General features: G+C 35.3%; 3 protein-coding genes and 1 pseudogene across 3 annotated transcripts; 3 read left to right on the forward strand and 1 right to left on the reverse strand.

Annotated features, from left to right (window-relative positions):
- The first annotated feature begins 402 nt into the window (after nt 1–402).
- On the forward strand, nt 403–12,706 carry LOC120190197 (L-ascorbate oxidase homolog). The gene is made up of 7 exons (XM_039193309.1): nt 403–483; nt 693–802; nt 9,679–9,933; nt 9,999–10,116; nt 11,507–11,598; nt 12,070–12,402; nt 12,493–12,706. The coding sequence occupies exons 1-7, from the start codon at nt 403–405 to the stop codon at nt 12,704–12,706; spliced, it is 1,203 nt and encodes a 400-aa protein (XP_039049240.1).
- A 1,376-nt stretch (nt 12,707–14,082) lies between these two features.
- On the forward strand, nt 14,083–15,695 carry LOC120190505 (annotated as a pseudogene).
- A 2,700-nt stretch (nt 15,696–18,395) lies between these two features.
- LOC120190503 lies at nt 18,396–21,830 on the forward strand. Its single transcript, XM_039193582.1, has 8 exons — nt 18,396–18,495; nt 18,648–18,771; nt 18,979–19,158; nt 19,689–19,760; nt 19,845–20,044; nt 20,285–20,700; nt 20,916–21,100; nt 21,264–21,830. Exons 2-8 carry the CDS (start codon nt 18,693–18,695, stop codon nt 21,635–21,637), a joined length of 1,506 nt encoding a protein of 501 aa, XP_039049513.1. The 5' UTR covers nt 18,396–18,495; nt 18,648–18,692; the 3' UTR covers nt 21,638–21,830.
- A 30-nt stretch (nt 21,831–21,860) lies between these two features.
- On the reverse strand, nt 21,861–25,324 carry LOC120190504. The gene is made up of 12 exons (XM_039193583.1): nt 25,058–25,324; nt 24,905–24,971; nt 24,373–24,479; nt 24,225–24,293; nt 24,085–24,139; nt 23,900–23,947; nt 23,663–23,820; nt 23,299–23,537; nt 22,986–23,076; nt 22,717–22,845; nt 22,181–22,627; nt 21,861–22,083 (listed from the first exon to the last, which is right to left on the reverse strand). Exons 1-11 carry the CDS (start codon nt 25,271–25,273, stop codon nt 22,454–22,456), a joined length of 1,353 nt encoding a protein of 450 aa, XP_039049514.1. The 5' UTR covers nt 25,274–25,324; the 3' UTR covers nt 21,861–22,083; nt 22,181–22,453.
- Nucleotides 25,325–25,337: the final 13 nt, after the last annotated feature.

The following is a 25,337-nucleotide window of genomic DNA, read 5'->3' on the forward strand; positions in this document are numbered from 1 at the left end:
ACCCACTGTCACCATTCTGTCAATAGTTAACTGCCCATTTTTCATTACATTCTCCGTGTATAATTATTTCCTTAACCAAAATTTCCATAAACCAAATCATCATCCATCTCAACCATCCATTGAACTTGTCGATCTCTGATTGAACAGTTGTACTAAACCCTGTCTTCTTTATCACCCCCACGCCATGCACCACTATAAAAACACGATTATCTTCTCTAAATCAACACCAAATCCTCCATTTCTGCTCATTGTTTCATTAATTTGTTCAGTTTTCCAAACAACTCAGCCATCAGTTACTAGACTGTAGACACCCAATTCAAGTCTCCTCTCCTTATAACATTCTTTGTAAGATTTCGCAATTAAATTATACAATCGACTGAGTAGTCTCGGTAGTAAAAGAAAATGTTTCGGCAAAGATATATTGTCTTTTTGGCTCTTGCTGTTGTTGTTATTGTTGTCAAGGCAGAGAGTCCTTCCTTACAGGTTCTTCCATTGGAATATTACTTATGGTGGTATTTCTCCACTTGGTGTGCACCAGCAGGTTTTCAAAACTTTAATATTATACTATATAAGTTATCTATTATTGGTTTTCTTGTTTTGATAACTGGCTTCTCTTCAAAACTTTAATATTATACTATATAAGTTATCTATTATTGGTTTTCTTGTTTTGATAACTGGCTTCTCTTTTGCAGGGAATTCTTATCAATGGGCAATTTTCAGGTCCTGATATCTACTCTGTTACCAATGACAATCTCATTACTAATGTCTACAACAACTTGGATGAACCTTTTCTTTTATCATGGTAAGTAATTACCGATGAATATTGCTGTAACATCCCAAATCAGGGTCAGTGACTAAATTGCAAACTTTGAAAGTTTTGTGTTAAATTTAGAAATGAAATTAAAAGTCTCGGGATTTAAGTAAAGAATTTTAATATTGGATTAAAAAGCAAAGATAGATGAACTAAAGGGGCAAAATGGTCTTTTCATGGGAAAGATTTTTATCGTCCCTTTTTGAGTATTATATAAACGTGGGAAATATGAGAGAGTTCCAGACTTCTCTTCTTCATTCTCTTCTTTTCTACTGTGAAGCCATAAGCAAAGGTAAGTTTCTTCATTAGTTGATTATTTGTTCAACTAAAGGTTTGGTTATGATTATTGGATGATAATTAAGCTTAAGGAAAGCTTAAATCATCTTAAAAACAAAGGATGGTGGAATTAGGAGAGATTAAAGATTTTGAGTTTTTGAATGAAATCTTGAAATAAAGTTGATAAGTTGAATTTTAAGTTGAATTTGACTTGTCAATAGTTGAATTAAGAGATTTGGGGTGATAGAAATGAATTTAGAACATGTTGAAATTTGAGTATAATTCTTGAATTTCATTAAGAGGAGAGAATTTTGAGAATTAAGATGGATTAAATGAGTACAAATGGGCTTAAGTATGTGTGTTTGAGTTTAGTATATAGAAGAGGTTGAAATATGAAGTGTTTAAGATGAAATGAAGTAAATTTCGTGCTGAAAATATGATTTCTGGGCAAGGGGAATCGGTACCCATTCAAGGGAATCGGTACCCATTCAATGGGGAATCGATACCCCTCAAACGAACCAGAAATTCCAGAATCTCATGGGGGAACCGATTCCCCCACAGGAGGGAACCGATTCCCCCTAAAGGAAAATTGTGAATATGGGTTTAATAAGTTCGTTTAAGTTGCTAGTATCCAATTACAAGGTGTAGGTATCTAATGATTGCCTCAAAATGTACATTTATGTAGATTCTGTGCGTAAAACAATTCCATAACATTTGGCAAGTAAGATCGATCAAGGGAAAGATAAGAGATTGAAATTGACTAGTGAGGCCAAGGTGAGTGCATACTAGTGATACGTAGTGTTTAATGGAAATAAGACTTGCGATGAGTCTATTTCCTAGGGTAATATGCATGAAGTCATGGACATGATTATGTGTTGTTATAATTATATGTGATTATCTGTATTACATTGATTGTATGTATGCATGACTAAAGATAATGATATGCTTTGTATATGCTATATGATTTATGTAAAACTTTATTATGTAATAATGGAAAAACATGGAATAAGTTATATGATAGAGTCATAAGAAATTAAATGAACATGAGAGAATAAGATAATCAAGTATAAGTCATATGATATGGTATAAGTGATTATACGAGAAATGTTAGGAGACTCTACGAGGATAGTATAAATTCGAGGGCATAAACATAAATAAGGATACATAAGTTATATAGGGAAGATTGATAAATTAAAGGAAACTATGGTTTATGTATTAAAGTGAAGAGCTACAAAGTTTTATTAAAGAGTATTGTGGAAGTCATGAGAAATTGAACTAAATAAATAGATGGTTTATGTGAGTGGAAAAGGAAAATGATATAAAATAAGTGGAAATTATTTATAAGATAGAATGAGACTAATTGAACCTGTAATATAAACTTTATGAAGGAGTACTTGGGTAAAATCATTATATGATACAATTATAGAGTATTACTATACAAATTATATTAAAATATGATATATGAGAATATGAGTAAGTTTATAGGTTATTGATAGGACATATAAGAATATATAAATGTATGATGATATGAAAAAGGGAACTAAGTTTAATGATGTTGAACCCAATGAGTAGAAGTTATGTGATTATAAGTAACATGATTATATGATCACAAGATATGATACATGATATGAGATATATAAAAGAGAAAATATATGTTATATGAAATATTATATGACTATGCGATTATATGAAAATGTTCTACGCGTAAGTGAACCATGTGTTATATGTATGGGATATGTGATTTATATGACGATGAGCTATGTGAAAGAACTACATGACTATGTGTATATGTGAATGTATGTTAACATAAATATTAATGCCCATGTTATGTGTCATGAGAGCTAGGGGTATAATTGGCATGCCAAGAGTCGAGGGTCTACGCGGTCCTTCGGGACATATATGTATTCTTTGGAACATGTGTGAAGTCTGGTGAGACACATACTTGATCCTTGGCATATGTATATGATTCTTAAGGAATGATATGTGGTCCTTCGGGACATATATGTATTCTTTGGAACATGTGTGAAGTCTGGTGAGACACATACTTGATCCCTAGTATATGTATATGGTTATTAAGGAATGATATGTGGTCCTTATGGACATTATTATATGGTACTACGGTGCAATTCTACGCGGCACTTCGGTGCTATTATACGAGCTGTGATGACAGCATAGTGCACAACCTCTATAGACTCACATATCTATAGTTCTCACATGTGTACATGGGCTTTGAAAAGAGAACATAATTTGATATAATGATATGTGTATTTCTCGTGACATGGTAGAAGTGCATATATGTCATGGTGATATGAGATGCTATGTGTTTATGTATTATATGATTATAGAAATTAGTAATGTATTCTGGCATATTAAAATATATATGATATGCTTATATTCATTATATGCTCATATGACGGAATTGAAGTAATGACAAGGGAATTAATAAGGATAAACAGGTTGGTGATATGAGAACAATGTATGTGATATATGTATATGATGTGTGATATGAATTGCATGATATGATATATGTGTGATAGGGGTTATGGTATCTGTTACATAATATACATGAATATATGTTGATGTATATGTAAATGAGTTGTATAATTTGATAGCATAAAACAGTCATGCATGATTAGTGGGTATGAATTCCATTAGATGTGTTTTTCTTTATGCCTCATTAAGTCATCGACTTAGCGTGTGAGTGTTTCACACGTAGGTTACAGAAAGTGAATATAGAAGCTGTGAGGAGCAATACAGGTCAGCATCTCCCTTACAAGATTTCAGATCAGAAAATAGATGAGTTAAATGATTTTTGTTATTTTGAATATAGTTGGCATGTACTAATTGATTGAGTTAAATATGCTCTGATCGATTTTGGTTATTGTGGTCAAATTATGTAACTAAACTGCTTTTACTTTAATGAAAATTTTAAATTTTATTTGAATTTTGTCAAGAGTCAAAGTTTGAAAAGTCAATGTGACACCTCGGACTCGTATCCGGGTCGGGTAAAGGTTGGGGGTGTTACATTTAATGGTATCAGAGCTAAGGTTTAGCCGATTCTCGGCATAAACCGAAGCCCAAAGTGTCATAAAATGTGTACATGCCAACATAGAGTGAAAAATTCCTGATATGATAGTGTAAGGAGTATGTTGTCTTGCTAATAGAATAAGAATAGTTTAATACAGTAGAAATCCGATCGTAATAATTTTGAAGTAAGTGAAAGGTGATATTCCTGACTGTGATAGCTATTCACCTGCCCTGGCCAGGCAGGATGAAGAGCGGACACCACAGGAAATGCCTAGTAAGATCAAAAGTTGATTTCAGAAAGCTGAAATCATATCTGAATAATGATAGAAAGTTTTCATTGTTTTGAATCGGAAACACAATATTGAGTAGTTTTGTTATTATGTGGATAAGATAGAATATGGTGAACAAGTGTCACTATAAGATTGTTAAAAAGATCAAAGGATATGGTGAGTATTTGTATAAGAATTCAAGAATAGATGCATCAGTGACAAGTGTATAAGAGATATGGAGATAAAGTTTATGAATTTAAGACAAAGGGATAATATTTTGTATAAGCAAGAGTGTGCCTATAATAAGGGTTTGCCTATAATAAGGGTTTGCATTCTAGATGAAAAGAGTTAGCGTTGACTAACCAGATTATGTGATGGAAAATGTATGTGAATTATAAGATTTTGAGATATTGTCATAACAGAAAAACCAAAGATGAGGTGGATCTGGATACAGTTGTATATTTGGATCATAATAAATGTGGATTTGATAAGTTAAGTAAACTATTGCTGAGATAATTCCGACTGGAATGAATGTATATGAATGGTTCGATGAAGGTTTATGCTTTAGATTGGAATAATTGGTGGTGACTAACAGAATTATGTGATGGTAAGTGTATCAAAGGTAAAGGATTAGAATATTTGGATCATAATAAATGTGGATTTGATAAGTTAAGTAAACTATTGCTGAGATAATTCCGACTGGAATGAATGTATATGAATGGTTCGATGAATGTTTATGCTTTAGATTGGAATAATTGGTGGTGACTAACAGAATTATGTGATGGTAAGTGTATCAAAGGTAAATGATTAGAAGATGATGTCAGGGTAAATTAATTAAGTAGGGTGTGAATTGAGACACGATTATGTATTTTGATCACGGAAATGTAAGGTAATAGAGGAACAAGAGAATAATATTGTATACGGATAAGAGTGTGGGCTGGATAAGTGAGTAAATTGCACTGATTGGATTTCAACTGAGAAGATGAATATGATTAGTCTGATTAGGGCTTATGCCCTAAATTGGAAAAGTTATGACTGATTAATTGTAATAGTATGGATAATAAAGTTCTAAGATTTGAAGAAAATATAAAGTTAAGTTAATCAAGTATGTGGATTGGATATGGTTTTGATCATATAAATATGATGTGGGCAAGGAAATAAGTATTGGTATGTTTAAAAAGGAGCTTTGAGGAAGAAAATACAAGTACAAGAGATGGTAAAGAATGAGGTTTTGTATAAGTAAAGCGGAGTATCAAAGTTATGAAGATGCGATGAAGATCAGTAATCAGGGATAAGTATAAATGATATGAAAAGAGTATGAGAGCCTGAAGAAAAGATATGATCTATGTTATAAGGAAATTTTGATTTTGGAAGGAATGAAAGAATAAAGGGATAGGAAAAGACAAAGATGGAGGTTAAACGATCAAGTAAGACAAGAGGTATATTGAGATATAAGTTATAAGTTGATATTGAAATAATACAATTTTCAATTATTAGAAGAACGAGAATGGGTGATTATTCTTTGAACAAATACGTAAGGGTTATATGAAAATATTGGGTGTATAATAATACTTACAAGGATTAAGAAATGAGCAAAATCTTGATTTATGTGCAAAGCACATAGAGAATGATGAAAAATATCAATTGATCCATAATAGTGAGGATTAAGGATTTGGGGTTGCTATCTATATAATGAATAATATTATATGGACTTATAAAGATGTGGACGTATATGAAGAATTGAGTATGGGAAAAATGGTAGGTTGTAGCGGTGGCAGGAAATATTAAGGGAAGCAATATGAAAATATTAGAAGATGTGATATTATAAAGGCATGCAGTGAAAATTCGAGGACGAATTTTCTTTAAAGGAGGGAAGATTTGTAACATCCCAAATCAGGGTCAGTGACTAAATTGCAAACTTTGAAAGTTTTGTGTTAAATTTAGAAATGAAATTAAAAGTATCAGGATTTAAGTAAAGAATTTTAATATTGGATTAAATAGCAAAGATAGATGAACTAAAGGGGCAAAATGTTCTTTTCATGGGAAAGATTTTTATCTTCCCCTTTTTAGTATTATATAAACGTGGGAAATATGAGAGAGTTCCAGACTTCTCTTCTTCATTCTCTTCTTTTCCACCGTGAAGCCATAAGCAAAGGCAAGTTTCTTCATTAGTTGATTATTTGTTCAACTAAAGGTTTGGTTATGATTATTGGATGATAATTAAGCTTAAGGAAAGCTTAAATCATCTTAAAAACAAAGGATGGTGGAATTAGGAGAGATTAAAGATTTTGAGTTTTTGAATGAAATCTTGAAATAAAGTTGATAAGTTGAATTTTAAGTTGAATTTGACTTGTCAATAGTTGAATTAAGAGATTTGGAGTGATAGAAAGGAATTTAGAACATGTTGAAATTTGAGTATAATTCTCGAATTTCATTAAGAGGAGAGGATTTTGAGAATTAAGATGGATTAAATGAGTACAAATGGGCTTAAGTATGTGTGTTTGAGTTTAGTATATAGAAGAGGTTGAAATATGAAGTGTTTAAGATGAAATAAAGTAAATTTCGTGCTGAAAATATGATTTCTGGGCAAGGGGAATCGGTACCCATTCAAGGGAATCGGTACCCATTCAATGGGGAATCGATACCCCTCAAACGAACCAGAAATTCCAGAATCTCATGGGGGAACCGATTCCCCCACAAGAGGGAACTGATTCCCCCCTAAAGGAAAATTGTGAATATGGGTTTAATAAGTTCGTTTAAGTTGCTAGTATCCAATTACAAGGTGTAGGTATCTAATGATTGTCTCAAAATGTACATTTATGTAGATTCTGCGCGTAAAGCAATTCCAGAATATTTGGTAAGTAAGATCGATCAAGGGAAAGATAAGAGATTGAAATTGACTAGTGAGGCAAGGTGAGTGCATACTAGTGATTATCTGTATTACATTGATTGTATGTATGCATGACTAAAGATAATGATATGCTTTGTATATGCTATATGATTTATGTAAAACTTTATTATGTAATAATGGAAAAACATGGAATAAGTTATATGATAGAGTCATAAGAAATGAAATGAACATGAGAGAATAAAATAATCAAGTATAAGTCATATGATATGGTATAAGTGATTATACGAGAAATGTTAGGAGACTCTACAAGGATAGTATAAATTCGAGGGCATAAACATAAATAAGGATACATAAGTTATATAGGGAAGATTGATAAATTAAAGGAAACTATGGTTTATGTATTAAAGTAAAGAGCTACAAAGTTTTATTAAAGAGTATTGTGGAAGTCATGAGAAATTGAACTAAATAAATAGATGGTTTATGTGAGTGGAAAAGGAAAATGATATAAAATAAGTGGAAATTATTTATAAGATAGAATGAGACTAATTGAACCTAATATAAACTTTATGAAGGAGTACTTGGGTAAAATCATTATATGATACAATTATAGAGTATACTATACAAATTATATTAAAATATGATATAGGAATATGAGTTTATAGGTTATTGATAGGACATATAAGAATATAAATGTATGATATGAAAAAGGGAACCAAGTTAATGATGTTGAACCCTATGAGTAGAAGTTATGTGATTATAGTAACATGATATGATCACAAGATATGATGATATGAGATATACGAAAGAGAAAATATATGTTATATGAAATATTATATGACTATGTGATTATATGAAAATGTTCTACGCGTAAGTGAACCATGTGTTTATATGTATATGGGATATGTGATTTATATGACGATGAGCTATGTGAAAGAACTACATGACTATGTGTATATGTGAATGTATGTTAACATAAATATTAATGCCCATGTTATGTGTCATGAGAGCTAGGGGTATAGTTGGCATGCCAAGAGTCGAGGGTCTACGCGGTCCTTCGGGACATATATGTATTCTTTGGAACATGTGTGAAGTCTAGTGAGACACATACTTGATCCTTGGCATATGTATATGATTCTTAAGGAATGATATGGGTCCTTCGGGACATATATGTATTTCTTTGGAACATGTGTGAAGTCTGGTGAGACACATACTTGATCCCTAGTATATGTATATGATTCTTAAGGAATGATATGTGGTCCTTATGGACATTATTATGTGGCACTACGGTGCAATTCTACGCGGCACTCTGGCGCAATTCTACGTGGCACTTCGGTGCAATTATATGAGCTGTGGTGACAGCATAGTGCACAACCTCTATAGACTCACATATCTATAGTTCTCACATGTGTACATGGGCTTTGAAAAGAGAACATAATTTGATATAATGATATGTGTATTTCTCGTGACATGGTAGAAGTGCATATATGTCATGGTGATATGAGATGCTATGCGTTTATGTATTATATGATTATAGAAATTAGTAATGTATTGTGGCATATTAAAAAATATATAATATGTTTATATTCATTATATGTTCATATGACAGAATTGAAGTAATGACAAGGAAATTAGTAAGGATAAACAGGTTGGTGATATGAGAACAATGTATGTGATATATGTATATGATGTGTGATATGAATTGCATGATATGATATATGTGTGTGATAGGGGTTATGGTATCTGTTACATAATATACATGAATATATGTTGATGTATATGTAAATGAGTTGTATAATTTGATAGCATAAAACAGTCATGCATGATTAGTGGGTATAAATTCCATTAGATGTGTTTTTCTTTATGCCTCACTAAGTCATTGACTTAGCGTGTGAGTGTTTCACACGCAGGTTACAGAAAGTGAATATAGAAGCTGTGAGGAGCAATACAGGTCAGCATCTCCCTTACAAGATTTCAGATCAGAAAATAGATGAGTTAAATGATTTTTTTATTTTGAATATAGTTGGCATGTACTAATTGATTGAGTTAAATATGCTCTGATCGATTTTGGTTATTGTGGTCAAATTATGTAACTAAACTGCTTTTACTTTAATGAATGTTTTAAATTTTCTTTGAATTTTGTCAAGAGACAAAGTTTGAAAAGTCAATGTGACACCTCGGACTCGTATCCGGGTCGGGTACGGGTTGGGGGTGTTACAATTGCTGAGGGAACAAGTTTATGTCATCGGTTTTCAGCAGTTCATATCTGATTTGGATGGAGTGTTCATGGAAATAAGTTTATCTTATTGGCTTGTTGGTGGTCACTTTGACTGTTGACCGTCACATCTTTTAATTTGGGTGGGGACGAGTTTGTTCCCATTAATCTCTAATGTTGGATTTTTTTTGTTATGTATCTGAGTCTGGGTGCTCATATGAAACAAGAACAGGTTGCAACAAATGAGAAACTCGTACCAAGATGGGGTGTATGAAACTACATGTCCGATCCTACTAGGCAAGAATTTTACTTACGTTTTACAGGTGAAGGATCAAATAGGTAGCTTTTTCTATTTCCCTTCTCTTGCTTTCCACAAAGCATCCGGCGGTATTAGGATCCTTAGTAGACCGAGAATTCTGGTGCCTTTTCCCGTCCCTACTGGCATTTTCACCCTTCTTATTGGAGATTGGTTCAACCATGACCACTGGTAAATTATGACACAACCTTGATATCTTATCAGAATAAAGGTAATGTTTAGTTGTATGAGTTCAGCTTACCATTATTGCAGCAATTGAAAGCTATGCTAGATGGTGGTCATAAGCTTCCTTCCCTTGATGATATTCTAATCAATGGTCATGGATCTAATGATGCTTCCTTCACAGTTGAACAAGTGTCCGCTTTTTGTGAGTACTAAATATGAGTGCGGATATATGTGCAAGTATACACAATCGAACAAGTAATATAGTGATAAGTGAGTATCGACTCCACAGGGATTGGAGGAAATTAAATAAGTTTGTCAAGGTACTTTACTTTGTCACCTAAGTAAAGTTAGTAATGATATACACAAATGATAATGCAGGGGCAAAATGGAATGACTGATGTAGAAGTGGAACGATGGTAATGTGGTAGAAAATGGATATGTCATGGCAAAATAGATTGTGTTTAATGGAAACAAATGAAAATGTCAAGGCAAAATAAAATGTAAATATATGGTTTGATTAATAGGACTTTGGCTTTCTCACACGACAAGCAACTATGAAAGTGAGTGATAGGAGTCACTAAGGAAAATCTAAGTCTACTTCTCTGAATGGTCTTTCTTCTATACCTAGTCTACCCGACAAAGTCTATTAAGGTGCCCTATGCTATCTCTAGTAAGGGACTCGACAGATTAAAGATGCCCTGGCAAAAGCGATTGGCGTAAACCCTTGCAGTGATCCTATTGGTCCAGATAACAGGATATGTCTCAGCAATACCTTTTTGCGGCAACATTAACATCTAACTTATCGTTCATGCACAACTCCTTTTAGTCGAATGAAATTCTAGCCTTATCTCTAAGGTGGATTAGGCCTAGTTACTACCTAGAACCCCTTGTTTATGTAGTTCCTCCACAGTTTATCTTAAACACTAAGGATATGTTACCTAGGTATTCTCTCGAACCCTACGAATCGTCTAAGGAATAGTTACTCTCGTAGCTCCTACAACCTTAAGGCATTAAACTCCATAAACAAAATAGATTATAGCATAGAAAAATCAACCATTCATTGAAATAAAACTTAAACACCCAAAATGAACTCCCACCAAATAGGATTAGTTCATGGTGGAGTTCGAAATAAGCAAGCACAAAGAAAGATTATCCGTTCCTTACAACCCAAATAACAAAATATAAAAGCAAAGAACTAAGGGAATGAGAAAAAACCTTTGACGTGCACTGCCGGAGCTTCCCTCAGCCACCACAAACTGCTCCCAGCGAATTAGCTCCTCTCGGATGCCTAGAACGCCACTCCCGCAGGCTTGTCACGGAGAAATACCACGACAAGTAGGATTGCCGGAAAAAGATGAGACCTTCTCTCTCTAACTTTTTAAGCTCAAATCTGGGTGGAACCAAAATCTTCAACAATATGGCTTTATCCTCTATTTATAGGGGAAAACTAATCCTAGGATTTGGTGTTAACTTTCCTAGGAAACCCAAAAACCATGGTTAAGTTGCTTGGGAGTCGGACTGAATAGGCTATGATACAGCCTGGGTAGTTGGCTGAGTGACCGGCATAATCCCGTTGCAGGCGCCCAATGACAAACATGATCTACAGGGTCAGGCGGCGTCATCAGTGGGACCGGCGGTTGCAGTGCTAATCCCTCCAGGCGGATCTTCGAGGTGGATTTCTCGGGCAGAGCTCTCGGAAAGTCGGAGACAGATGGCTTCAAAAATATCTTCTCGTACTTTAAGCGCTATCGAAATTCCAGTCGAACTTTACAATTTCATTTTGCTCAGCAATCTCCTTATGTCACGGCATTATATTTTCTCTTTTCCTTGCTCTCAATTTCTGCACATCATTAGACAAACACCTTCCCCATAAGGTAGCACTGATGACAAATTAAAATGCCACGGCAAACCGAATTCCACCACATGCAACTAAATGCTTCTAAATGCATATACATGGTCCTAAATGAACTCTTAAACATTCAATAACTTAAGTGAAAATGTCCCAAAATGTAACCTTTTTACGGAGTTATCAACAAGGTTGTCCATTTTTCCCTTGAATAAAATTTGACACTTGATGAGTTTCTATTTGATTGTGCAATGATGATGAACATTATTAGTATTGTTCATAGGTAAAACTTACAGGTTTAGGATATCCAACGTTGGGCTTCAAAATTCATTAAATATCAGAATTCAGGGTCACAAAATGAAGCTGGTGGAAGTAGAAGGAACCCACACTGTTCAAACAATCTATGAATCACTTGATGTCCTTGTCGACCAGTCTTATTCTGTGCTTGTTACCATGGATCAAGCTGCCCAGGATTTCTACATTGTGGCCTCGACTCGGTTCACCGACAAGATCATTTCCACCACTGCCATTCTTCATTACAGTAACTCAAACAAACCAGTTTCAGTACCAATTCCTGGTGGACCAACTGACCGAATAGATTGGTCTCTTAACCAGGTTCGATCCATCAGGTAAAAGCTTCATATTCCTTGTTTCATGCATATTTGAAAACCCGTGAATTGTCTTTTGATGATCTTGATCGTGTGATGGTGTTATTTGAGGACAAATTTGTCTGCAAGTGGACCAAGGCCGAATCTACAGGGCTCGTACAACTATGGTCTCGTTAACATTACTAGAACAATCAAGCTAGTGAGCACAGCTGCTCAAGTAAATGGGAAGCAAAGATATGGTGTTAACAGTGTGTATTTTCTTCCAGCTGATACACCTCTGAAACTAGCTGACTACTTCAAGATCGGAGGTGTTTTTCGAGTCTGAAGTACCCCAGACAATCCAACCGGTCAAAGCATGTACCTCGGCACATCGGTTATGGGTGCCAATTATCGAACCTTTGTAGAAGTTGTGTTTGAGAACCATGAAAACATTGTCCAGAGCTAGCATATTGATGGACATGCCTTTTGGGTTGTTGGGTAAGAATCTTATGTTTCTCTCATGGAAACCACAATATTTCCCCCATCAACTTAACATTAACTTATAAATTTGCAGCATGGATGGAGGATTGTGGGCTCCGAACTGTCGTGAACAATATAATTTGAGAGATTCAGTTTCACGATCCACCACACAGGTTAGAGAACTTGATGGATCATTATGTTTTGGTCCACGCTTCCAACATGTTTGAGGAAACTATAATAATGGGTGGTGCTTGCAGGTGTATCCTAAATCATGGACTTCCATTTACATAGCTCTTGATAATGTTGGAATGTGGAATGTGAGAAGTGAGTTCTGGGCAAGGCAATATCTTGGAAAACAATTTTACCTCCGAGTTTACACACCTGTGACCTCAGTCAGGGATGAATTTCCCATTCCAAACAATGCTGTGCTATGTGGCAGAGCCCAAAGGAAAAGCACTACACCTCTGAAAATTTAGCAGCAAGGAATGGATCAAGCGAGTTGACGGGATGATTAACCTTAGAAGATTTTATAAATTCACCCTTAACATAAAATTATGCATTCGTCCTAGATTAACAACAGCTGAAATTGGTTAGAATAAACCATTTACACAACTATTAAATGGGCACAACTTTGAGGTCCCAAACCCAATTTTATTTTTTCAATTTGTATTTGGATTTGTAACTATAGATTTACAAATAAATGTATTAAACTAAACATTCTTATTTGCATTCATGTTAACATAAAAATCTCTGGATGAAATTCAATAAATAAAATAAAATGAATGTATACATACACAACAATAGTCTATGTCTACTAAAAGATATGTAGCTATTGATATTCGAATTCCAAGCCTAATATATATTAATGATAATAACATGAGTGTGCGAATTTAGAAAGTTATATAAAAATTTTAAGGGTTGCGATATTACAAATTTTGATCAAATACCACATAACAGCATGATTCCTTGATTCTTTCATGAGAAAAATCCAAATAGCTTAGTAATGAGAAAGAAAGGTTGAAGAAAAGGTCAATGCGTCCTTGGAATACCACCTTCCACCAAATGCCACAGAACAGCAATATAAGGTCGTAAGTTTGACCACCCTGACGGTATTTCCTAAGGTTTCCTATGACTTATCTGCATATAAATAGTTGGTAAGATGAAGATAATATTACCATAATATAGAGAAAAAGGAGAAGGAGAAGAGGGTTGAGGGAAACTAGTTTCTTTCCTCAATTTCCCATGGAGAAGATGTTTGTATTGGTAGCCTTGTCATTGGTTATGGCTGGTGCCCTGCAATTAGCAAATGGAGAGGTGCCAGCCATCTTCGTACTCGGAGACTCGACATCCGATGTCGGAACCAACAATTACTTGCCTCAAAGTAGCATAAAATCTAACTTCCCGCACAATGGGGTCGATTTCCCTTTTGCAAGAGCAACTGGCAGATTCAGCAATGGCTTCAATACTGCTGATTATCTTGGTTAGTATATTACAATTTAGTACTACTCCCCACCGTTTGCAGATATCAATATTCGAATCAGAAACTTGCAAACTGCTTCTTTAACATGAAAAGCTGTGATCTTTCATCATTGTCAGCTAAACTATTTGGTTTCAAGAGAAGTCCACCAACGTTTCTTTCTCAAAACGGAACATCTGCTGTTAAGAGGCCTAAGTTCCGAGGTATAAACTTCTCCTCAGCTGGATGTGGCATTCTCGACTCGACCGGACAAACGACGGTAAGGCCTGTTAATTTCTGCAAAACATAAATCGACACTTCGGTTGTTTGATCTATCTTTTCGATTAACACTTCCTACATTGATTTCGTAGGCACAGGGAAAGAATGTTGTACCTATGGGGGAACAGTTGTACCAATTCTCTATAGTTTACAATGATCTCTTGGCATTCAAAGGTCCATCAGAAACTGAAAAGTTTCTTGCAAAATCTCTGTTCTTCATCAGCATTGGTAGCAATGACATTCTGGGGAATTACTATTCAAGCAATCCGATACCGAAAGAACAGTTCATACCGAATTTAGGACTCGTATATGAGAAATTCTTAAGGGTGAGATTTCATTCTTTCTTCTTGTTTGAATAACATCAGCATCATATAAGAGATCCTAAGGTATAATCACAAAACTGTTTAGATCACCAGTGGCTAACACACATATGACCCTCTAAATATACAGAAAAGCTTTAAATAAATCGAGTAATTGTAGGCGATGTACCTGTATCTGACACTCACCCGACGTTCGAGTAACACAGCTTAAGATGAACAACTATGTCATGTTTAACAAGGAATTATATTTGTCAGATTGCAATAAAGTTATGCTATATGCTAATTAGTCTCGGGGCACGGAAGTTCGGCATAGTAAGTGTTCCACCGGTCGGGTGTTGCCCGTCTCAAAGGATTTCTCAAGCTAACGGTGAATGTTTGGAGGAGTTGAACGACCAATGAACCCCCTTTTGAGCAACCTCAGTTCAGAATACAAGGACATCAAGTATTCTCTTGGAAATGCGGTTGATATGACAATGAATGTCATCAATAAACCTCGATTTTTCAGTAAGCATTTCTCAGTAGAATGATAATATCAATTTATGGGTTATGATCTTCAACTTCCATTTCTTTTTCTTTCAGATTTTACAGATGTGAAAACCGCGTGCTGTGGAAACGGCACATTGAATGCACAAGGCTTTTGTACTCCCAAAGCTAATCTTTGCTCGAATCGAGATGAATATTTGTTCTGGGACATGTTCCACCCGACACAAGCTGCTTCAAAGTTGGCAGCTTTTACGCTCTACGGCGGGGAACGGAGATTCGTATCGCCGATCAACTTTTCCCAGCTGCCAGATGCTTAGCACAGAGAGTGGCTTATCTATTTCTAGCAGAAGAATAAGAGATGGATTTACTTGCATGCTCAAGCATTGTTGTAATTTTGTTCGGCAGGAAAAAAAGAAGCTTAATACACTCTTTATTTCTTAAATTATACCTCAAAATACGATTTCGTGTATAACAAATTTTTCGTTAAAAATAGGTGTCTAACATTTATAATATTACACTTTTAGATACTCGACCATAAAATTTGGTCGTTTTCTGAAACGTGTCACGCATATAAAATTTTAAAAATTATTTTATTTTAAAAAACTTAATTTTATAATTAAAAGAAAAACAAAAAACCCCCTAAATTTTACATCTTCCACGGTTGATCGATTATCGTCGGTCCGTAGCCGTCATCATTGACACCATCAGAACCGTCTCGTCATCACGACCAACACCCAGTCCCCCACTCACCGTGAAACTACGTCGATCGTCGTGAAAAAACGTCACGAAGTGTTATCGGATTTCTAGATTTTTCATTGATGTTTTTCAACGATTTCAACGGCTACAATCGCTCGTACGTTACACTGTCGTCACTGTTGAGTTCCTCGTCCTACGCCAAATAAAACCTGACCGGTGGAGGTGGGGGATAGGAGGGAGAGGAACGATGCGATGGTGGTTTGATTTTTTTTTCATAGGTATAAGAAACAGATCTATTATCTCAACAAATAACACATATGAAGCTAAATACGTGTATATAAATATCAATCCTTAAGAAGCTAAATACGTGTATGAAGACAAATGGGTGGAATGAGGGTTCATGGATTCTATTACCGAAATCATAAAATGATCTTAGAACTTTGAAGTTTAACACAAGAACACCCTACTCTCTTCTTAACATGAATACGCAGTAAGAATTTCTTTGGTTTTTGAACTTCCTTTCTCTTAGGATATGAAGCATTCATCGATGGAAGCTTAGGATATTGGTGAAGAAGGTGAAAGGACATATTTGAGGGTTTTTTATAGTGAATTTGGGTGGGTGGAAGGGTTTAAAGGAGTATGCATTTTTCATTTCTTTATTATATACACATATATTAACATTAGTATATTACTGGCAAAAATGGAGAGATAAGGTGGAGAAGAAAAAAAAGATCTGTTAGATAGGTTGTTGGAGAAAATATTTTTTGGTTTAGTGTAGATGTTGACACCAAATCCAGCTAAACTAAGTTCATGGTTTAATCATCTTTCCAAGGCCAACCTTTTACACGCTTTTCAATTTGATCCATATTTAGTTAATCTAACTCACGTGATTGTGGATTTAAAATGTTTTAAAAAAATATATATCAATTTAATGAATCAAAAATAATGGGTATGAATAATGGCATTCAACATTAATTTATTTTAAAGATTTTGGGTTTAAAAAATTTCCATTATGAAAAAATTGAGGATGTTATAAGCACAATTCCAATAATATCGATATCTATTGAGCGATATCAATATCCTTTTATCTTGTTTAACAATGAACTTAGAAATTGCATTGATTCTTTAATGTTGTGTGAGGCCCTTGTATGCTTATATATATATGATGTAATTATATGCTTAATGTTGGATAATGAAACTTTTTTTTTCTTAAGTCAAGATTAAATTTCCAACGAGATTGGTTCAAGTGGTAAGTAATTTGATATCACTTAAATAAGTGTCGAGTTAGAGTTATTTTGTATGCAAAAAAATCTCCGCTGAAAGACACACCCACTAAAATTAGGTGTGCAACCCGAGTCAATCCGAATTAGTCAAGATAAAACCTTGAAAACCAAAAGGGCAATAAAAAAATTGATGATTAAATTTAGGATATATTTCGAAGTTAGTTCATGACAACACTTATTCATCCGTTCATCTGGCCCGAGTATGGGATATTACAGAATTCGTCAAATATATCCTTCCTAAATCGATTAGTATATTTATTTATTTTTATACAATACCAAAAAATTATCAAGATTTCTCTAAATCTATAAATCAGAAGATAATATATATACTAATTATGTTTAAACTCACGTTTTCAAATCATTCCAATCGAATTAAGATACAATCTATAAAATAATTTATCTTGGGATGATAATTTAACTCAAAATCAACAAATTCCGAGATAAGGTCATATTTTTTTTTTAAAAAAATATTCTTGTTCAGGTCATATTGGGTGGAATTTTATAAAGGAGTGAGAATGGGTCGGGTCGGGTTCGGTGGAAGATATAAAAACTCAAATTTGATCCGGAATAGTATAATTTCTTTAAAATAAATTTATGGATAATTGTTATAATATCTCCTACCTCTATTATTATTTTTAATTAAGTCTTTATTTTATATCGGATTGGTCGGATTTATACTCTAAAAATTTGGATGAAACCGAAGTAGGGTGGAGGATATATATTTCTCGGGTCGACCCGTTTTCATCCCTAAATTTATTTTCTAAATCCAAATAATATTTTTTTTGTTCAAATTATTTCAAATATCAAACAAGTCTGATATACTGCCTTGGATGGGTTAAAGGGGATGAAATAGTCCAATTTTAAAATAAGTCCATAAAGCCCAAACATCAAAACGATGTCGGTTCATTCATCTTTCCTCTCGTGACTTGTGCTGTCTTGCTCCATTCGCTTGATGGTCATGAAACGATGTCGTTACATCTGTTTCTTTCAAACACCCAACGATTCGTAAAACAGTAAACAGCGGTACTTGGGATTTTCATCCTCGTTTAGTTTTTCCCAGATTTGAGTCTCAATTCGAACATCAACAACCCATTGTTTTACCTATATTTTTCTATATAAGTTTCGTGGATATTGCTAGGTATTAGTATTTGCTATACCCAATGGTTCATGAAAAATGAAATTATGATTTGTTGGATTCATTTTCCGTGTTAAAGTTTCAAGTTTTGTGTAGATCTAACAAGTGTAGGTCTATTAGTAACTTTCCCTGTTTGATTTTGATGATTTTTGTAGAAATTTTTGAAGTTATTTTTATTGATGAGGTGAAAGTGAGTACTAATGGATAATAAGCTCCAATCCCCTCTTTCATATCGGTTAAGCCGTAGGGAGCGTAATAATCAACGCCCATTTTCTAAAGGTAAGCAAAATCTGTAAGACTTTCGCATCCCTTGCTGCACTGAAAACTTGGGTCATGATTATTGCATTGGTTTATGTTGTATGATTGTATATCTTTAGTCTTTAAAAGGGTAATTTGTACCTGCTACCTGCCTCATTTCGTGGATTTTGGATTTCGGTGTCACTTAATAAGATGCAGTTTTGAAGGTTTTGGTTTGTCTTGATGCAGATGATGAAAGTGGCTTGTTTTCTTCAATGAGGTTGCCGCAAGATAGTCCAATCAAGACTGTGTGGAAACAGGGGTTCGTTCGATTGGTTCTAGTCGCAGGCATTCTATGGATGTTACTCATTCTTATTGTGTTGTTGTTTCATGTTTGGTCTTGCCAATCATCGATTTCTTTCTTGTCAGGTACGGTTTCATACTTTTTTATTTGATCTGTCTTTACTTTCGAGTGTTCGTAATTATATATTGTTTAGATTTAAATAGTCAAATTCTGTTGGTCTCTACAGAAATATGAGTTAGGGTAATGAATAGAGTTCATATTACTTTTCTGCTATTTTGATCGAAAATTTTAACAGATACTGATCCAGTGTACTAACTTTTGCTCCGGCAACGGGTCATTGTAAATATGACTGAAATTTATGTTTGATGTAGTGATATATTTTATATTTGTTAATTAATTAATGAGAAAAATACTTGGGAAAAAAGAATGGTTTGTTTCTTTTCTGTACTAGGGAGGTTTTTAAACAATCCAGAATTTGATTTGGCTTCCTTTTTGATGTGCTCTGCTAATTCTTGATTTAGTCAGGATTTATCATTTATCAAGGTTATATTCATAACTAGTGAAAATGTCCCAAGCAATCTAAACTTTTGGCCTGCAAATTGTAACCGTGTTTTGTTATTGGTTTGAGACAATGTGCTGTTCCCTTCATATGCAGCCATGTGTAACAAAGAGAGCAAGGTATTCATTGCAATGGACTTGCTTGGATTTGCTCCAAAACCAGAACATCGTAAAGTTCATGCAAACTCTTGTTTATGAAAATGCTGTTCACTCCATTTCAATGAGTAATATTGATTGTAAATTCATCTATTAGGTTGTCCAATTCCAGTAGCTGATGACCCTGACAAAATAGTTATTCCAGAAGGAAGAACACCGGATTTAATTGTTAAAGATCTAACCTATATTGAGGAGGAGGATTTGGTTAGCAATGGATCTCATTCCTTCGCTGCATTTGGAGGTAACCAAAGCTGGCTGCAAAGAGAAGAGAGTTTTAAATTGAAGCCAAGTATGAAGGTAAACCTTATTTTATTGCTTTTATCCCCTGGTCTTATTCATATGGTTAGATAACTTAGGCAACATCTGGTCTAGGTCCTGTGGATAAACATCCTCCCACACCCAATTAATATTTTAGGTTTCATATATGCCCGGGATGAAAATTTCCTCATTCTTGCATCTGCCCTTTCCTTCCTACCTCTGTTAGATGGCTGAAAATTGAATTAAGTAGTTTTATCATGTAATTTTTTTCCTGTTTAGGTGCACTGTGGATTTCTGCAAAATGGTGGTGCTGATATGAATCCTGTGGATATTGAATATGTCAAGAGATGTAGGTTTGTGGTTGCATCTGGGATTTTTGATGGATATGACGTGCCTCATCAGCCATCAAATATAAGTACTCGTTCTAAGAAGCTCTTCTGTTTTCTGATGGTTGTTGACGAAGTATCTCTCAAATTTATTAAACGTAATGTGACCGTGAGGAAGGATAAAGATAAGGGGATGTGGGTAGGCATATGGCGTCTTATCCCATTGAAGCATCCACCTTATGATGAACCCAGAAGGAATGGAAAGGTTCCCAAAATTTTAACCCACAGGTTGTTCCCTCAAGCACAGTACAGCATTTGGATTGATGGCAAAATGGAGCTGATAGTTGATCCGTTGCTCATTCTTGAAAGGTATATTCATGTCTGATTAAATTGTTAACAACTTTGCTTTTTCCATTATTTTCCCTGTTGACTAATGAGAGGAAAGTCGATCTCCAAAGATTTGTCATCTTATTGAACTATTTCGAACTATGTAGCTTATTGCTTTAACTTTTTCCTAGTTATAGAATGTTTGAATTATCTTGATGCAGAGACAGTTGGATTATATGAATATTTTCTATTGGCAGATACCTATGGCGTGATAAGCATACTTACGCTATTGCTCAGCACAAACATCATAGGAGTATATATGAGGAGGCTGATGCAAACAAGCGGAGGAAGCGATATGCCAGACCTCTTATTGATCTGCACATGAAGATATATTACTCTGAGGGAATGGAGCCATGGAGTTTGAAGAAAAATACGATTAGCGGTATGAAGGGAGACATAATGTTCTTCTATGAATTATGGAAGGGTTGCCTTAAGTAGTAAAGTGCATGACCTTCCAATGAGTTCATAAAGGATGCATAACATTCTTTTTTTTCCCTATTGATGCATTTTATATTTCTTGGTACTAACACAAAAACCAAATGCAGATGTGCCTGAGGGAGCCATAATTATAAGGGAACATACCGCATTGAATAATTTGTTTAATTGCTTGTGGTTCAATGAGGTCAATCTCTTCACTCCTAGAGACCAGCTGAGCTTTGGCTACGTTGTATACAGGTTAAAGGGATTGTTTAAGTTCTTTATGTTTGGAAATTGCGAGTACTACTCACTTTTTGTCCTGCACCCACATACCCGGGAGCATTCTTCTAAAGTAGAGTGGGTGAAAAGCTTGAGTGAGTTCAAGGGTAGCGGTAGTAGCATGAAAGAAAGTAGAGGTGGATTTGGGTTGTGGACTCCCTATCCCAGGAATCTTGATTCTGTTACCCTGCCTCTGGTGGTAAGAACATCGAAAGCTGGCTGATGTTTATCGTAAGCAATCACGATCTCCTAGCATTCGAAACAATTATTCCATGATTTCTTTTATGGATCCTTTCCTACTTTGCTAAGCACGGATGCCCTTGTAAACTTTTGTACATTAGACGGAAAAGAAGGGAAGTTGTCTCCTGAGCATGATTCATATTGAAGTCAATAATAATTATTCCTACTTTACATGACATCCCAATTCATAAGTGAACTCTGCTGCATGAGTGTAGGAATTTGCATACATTATTTGTATTAGATCTATTGAAGAAAATATCCGGACAACGGAACTTGGCTGATAATCTCATTAACCCTTCTATTTAAGTTGCGAAGTGCTTCGATGTGAGGCTCATCTTCCTCAACAGGTATCACTCTGGCGAAACTCCCTTCTTCAAGGTAATCTACCACTCTATTTGCAGCTTCAAGCCCCGTGACATAAGATTTCTCCTATTATAAGCAGCAGAAAAACATGTTCAAACCGGTTATATAATGCCTTCAAAGTCCCTTGCTAAATGATATGCAATTTGAGATCACAATAGCAAACCTGTGACCAGGAACCATGTCGGGTTATAATCCAGTCTCCGGCCATAAACAAATTAGGAACCACGAACCTTTTCGAGAAGCAAGAACACAAAATTAATTGTTTATTTAGTCCAAAAGCATCTTAACATATTGCAGAATGCTTTATAAAGGTCTGAAAACGGTACAAGACGACGTTGGTCGGGTCTATTTATAGGTTTTCGTCCCCACATCCTCATCATAATCTTCCTTGGGTACTTATTGTTCCCTTCACACCCAATATCACTGTTCAATTCGATTAGGCTGTTGGTTGCTCACCTGGAAAAAAATGAGTCAATCCTTTCGGAAACCTTCTGATTTCTTTGTCCACCACATTGGCTCTCTCAAGGCCATTTATGCACTTAGAAAGATATGGCATAACTTTTTCAATTACAAGATCATCTTTCAAAGGCAGCAACTCATTGGCATGATACTGCATGGCAAGATAAAGATTAGATCCATGTTTTAATTCTTTCCCTCCAATGACAAAGTTATGATCCATGTTTGAATGCAAAGACTTACAAAATCAGCTTGTAATATGGTTTCCGTATCACCTTTATGCTCATCATGAATTGCGGTCAAGTCGAAGAAGGTACACCCAAATAGATCATCGAATCCAGCACAAGCGTTGCTTGGATTCGGGATTAAAACCTGTATATTCAAACATAATGTCAACTTTAGCACCCTGTCAAAGCATAGTCTTGATCAAAACAAGGAAATCCACTAAAGAAATGCACAAGATTGCTGTCATGATATTCAGTTCTAAACCAAGGGAAGTTCTGTGCACGGACCTTCCTATCCAGCCGTAACTTGACGGTAACCAAATCGATGCCGGCCAAGTTCAAAATTTTCCGAAACTCTTCCTGTTTACATAATGCTGCACTAAACAGGGCTCAACTGCCAGTTAAACAGGATAGCTGAAAAGAGGGATCAACTGAAGCACTAAAACTATACTAAAGATGTGGAGAAAACATAAAGCATGGATGACCATCTACTCAAACCTTTGAACTTCAAGCTTTCTATCAACATATCAACATACTAAAACTATTTTTCATATATTGCATGAAAATGCATCCGATGTAAGAAAAGTCCAGAACGGAAAACCTGTTCTTGATAGTTTCTTGAAGTGTGGCGATCCCAACAGTCAATATAGCTGCATCAGCAGTGTAGGTCTCTTTGCCAGAAACTACTTCCGTTATGCAACCTGTTTCCTCATTGACTTTGAAATCTGTCACCCTTTTACCCTCCAGTATTTCACAACCTTTAGCCTTCAGAGACTCCACCCACGGCTCGAAGATCTTCTCCGTTGTGGAACCACGGCAAAATACTACATCGAAGTGCTTCTATAACCATCCATAAATAAAACTACACCGAGTCAGTTCGAGGCACGAACAGATCAAAGATCGGGTATCATATTAACTATATGTGAGAAGAATAGTGAATATCTAGCAGATTTCAACAATCAAACCTGGTGGGCAAGAACTAAATAATATAGCAGTCCAAGAGTTGCTGCAGCACTACATTGCTCTGCTGGAGCAAACAAACCCACTTGAAGTAATGGACTGAAAATATCCTGATAGAGCCTCTCAGAGCATCCAAACTGTTTAAAGAGCTCCCTTGCAGTATCTACCAGTTAAAGCTCTGAATAAGGAACTTGAAAAGTTCACCTCAATGCTGGAATCTACTACTGAAAGGGAATCCTTACTTGAATCATACTTTTTCCAGGCAACATCGGTGTTGTCGAAGTCGATTACTGGAGACAGAAGGAGCAGTCAGCCGATGACTGAAATAAATAGAAAGCAAAGAAAGATTGCCATAGAATAATCATTTGAAGCATCAAGTTATGATAATCGCCTCTCATTGGAGAGAAAATGAATCATTACTACTTGCCTGCAGTCATCAGAGGAAGCGATGATAATCTATCCACAAACGGGAGCCTGACGAACTGCAAATATGGTACAATCTTCAAATGCTAATAAAGAGACTTTACAGTCTAACAAAGAAAACATGAAGATGGAATTAAGAAATACTTGTGTGTGGTATAAGGTTCCTAATGGAGTTGGCAATTGTGGGAGTTCCTGGTATACTGGAAATTCGACCTGCACGGTTATCCTGAATCTGTTTAGCAAAATCACAAGCAATTAATGATATTCAACCAGAAGAGTTCCTGGTAAATACCTCCAATCCTTCTGCTGAATACTGTGCAGATCTTGTCCAGCTAGTAAAGGGCTTTATACCCAACTCATCAACAAGACTAAATATATTTTTATAGGGATACCAAAACCCTACTCCATAAAAAAGAAATGGAGATCAGTCCTCAATCTTCAATGAGAGAATCTAATAAACAAACTGTTATTGAAGCAACATAAATTATATTACTGCACAACATTGTAAAACTAAATTTAAGGAAATTAATCAAAATATTCCGTGACCTGTTATGTCCTCTAAGTCTAACATCAAGGACAAAGATGTTGGTTTATGTGTGTAACATTGCAGTCCTGCACTACAGCTTACTTATCCTATAGTTCTAGAAAATGGGATTCATATGAAACAAAGTTCATAGTAATATAAGCTCATCGTCAATTCTTATCAATGGGAAAACCATGCCTTCCGTGGCAAATGAATTTGGATTTTTGTTATTTGCTTACACTGCATCTGTATGATTCATCAATGGCAAAAGAGCATCAAAATCGGTGTTAGAATGATTAACCTTGGATGCCGATATTATCTGGACTGCCAATACCATCACCTCCATCAAGAACTGTAACTTCAAATCCCTGAAACAAAACAAAAAAAATCACAAAACTGAAAGTTAATCAAGGAAAGGCAACATTCTTCCCCCTAAAAACAATATAGCAAGAACCTGATTGCATAGGTGGTGAGCAGCACCGAGACCAGCCCACCCCGAGCCAACCACAACAACTTTCTTCCTCTCGTCGTTGCTTTTACTGTTGTTGTTGTCTCCTCCTCCATCGGCATGGACTCGAATAGAATCAGCTCTACCGAAAAACCCAACTCTCTTATTGTATCTGCTTGACATAAAAGGTGTCAGCGTGAACCATTTACTCATAGCCAACATGGTTTTGTCGACGTTTGTTCTTCAACGTAGCGCCTTTCAACTGCTCCCAATGACTTTTCCTTCT

Source organism: Hibiscus syriacus, unplaced genomic scaffold, assembly GCF_006381635.1.
Source record: "Hibiscus syriacus cultivar Baekdansim isolate YM2019G1 unplaced genomic scaffold, ASM638163v2 tig00116962_pilon, whole genome shotgun sequence".
Taxonomy (NCBI): domain Eukaryota; kingdom Viridiplantae; phylum Streptophyta; class Magnoliopsida; order Malvales; family Malvaceae; genus Hibiscus; species Hibiscus syriacus.

Bases quoted from the DNA above. Each gene is read 5' to 3' on its own strand.
- LOC120190503 (XM_039193582.1), top strand. From the start codon at position 18,693: ATGGATAATAAGCTCCAATCCCCTCTTTCATATCGGTTAAGCCGTAGG. The intron at 18,772-18,978 runs GTAAGCAAAATC...GTCTTGATGCAG, and splicing joins TCAACGCCCATTTTCTAAAG to ATGATGAAAGTGGCTTGTTT. The intron at 20,045-20,284 runs GTAAACCTTATT...TTTCCTGTTTAG, and splicing joins AATTGAAGCCAAGTATGAAG to GTGCACTGTGGATTTCTGCA.
- LOC120190197 (XM_039193309.1), top strand. From the start codon at position 403: ATGTTTCGGCAAAGATATATTGTCTTTTTGGCTCTTGCTGTTGTTGTT. The intron at 484-692 runs GTTCTTCCATTG...TCTCTTTTGCAG, and splicing joins CAGAGAGTCCTTCCTTACAG to GGAATTCTTATCAATGGGCA. The intron at 803-9,678 runs GTAAGTAATTAC...AAACAAGAACAG, and splicing joins GAACCTTTTCTTTTATCATG to GTTGCAACAAATGAGAAACT.
- LOC120190504 (XM_039193583.1), bottom strand. From the start codon at position 25,273: ATGTTGGCTATGAGTAAATGGTTCACGCTGACACCTTTTATGTCAAGC. The intron at 24,480-24,904 runs GTTAATCATTCT...TTTATGGAGTAG, and splicing joins AGATAATATCGGCATCCAAG to GGTTTTGGTATCCCTATAAA. The intron at 24,294-24,372 runs GTATTTACCAGG...ATAACCGTGCAG, and splicing joins ATTCAGCAGAAGGATTGGAG to GTCGAATTTCCAGTATACCA.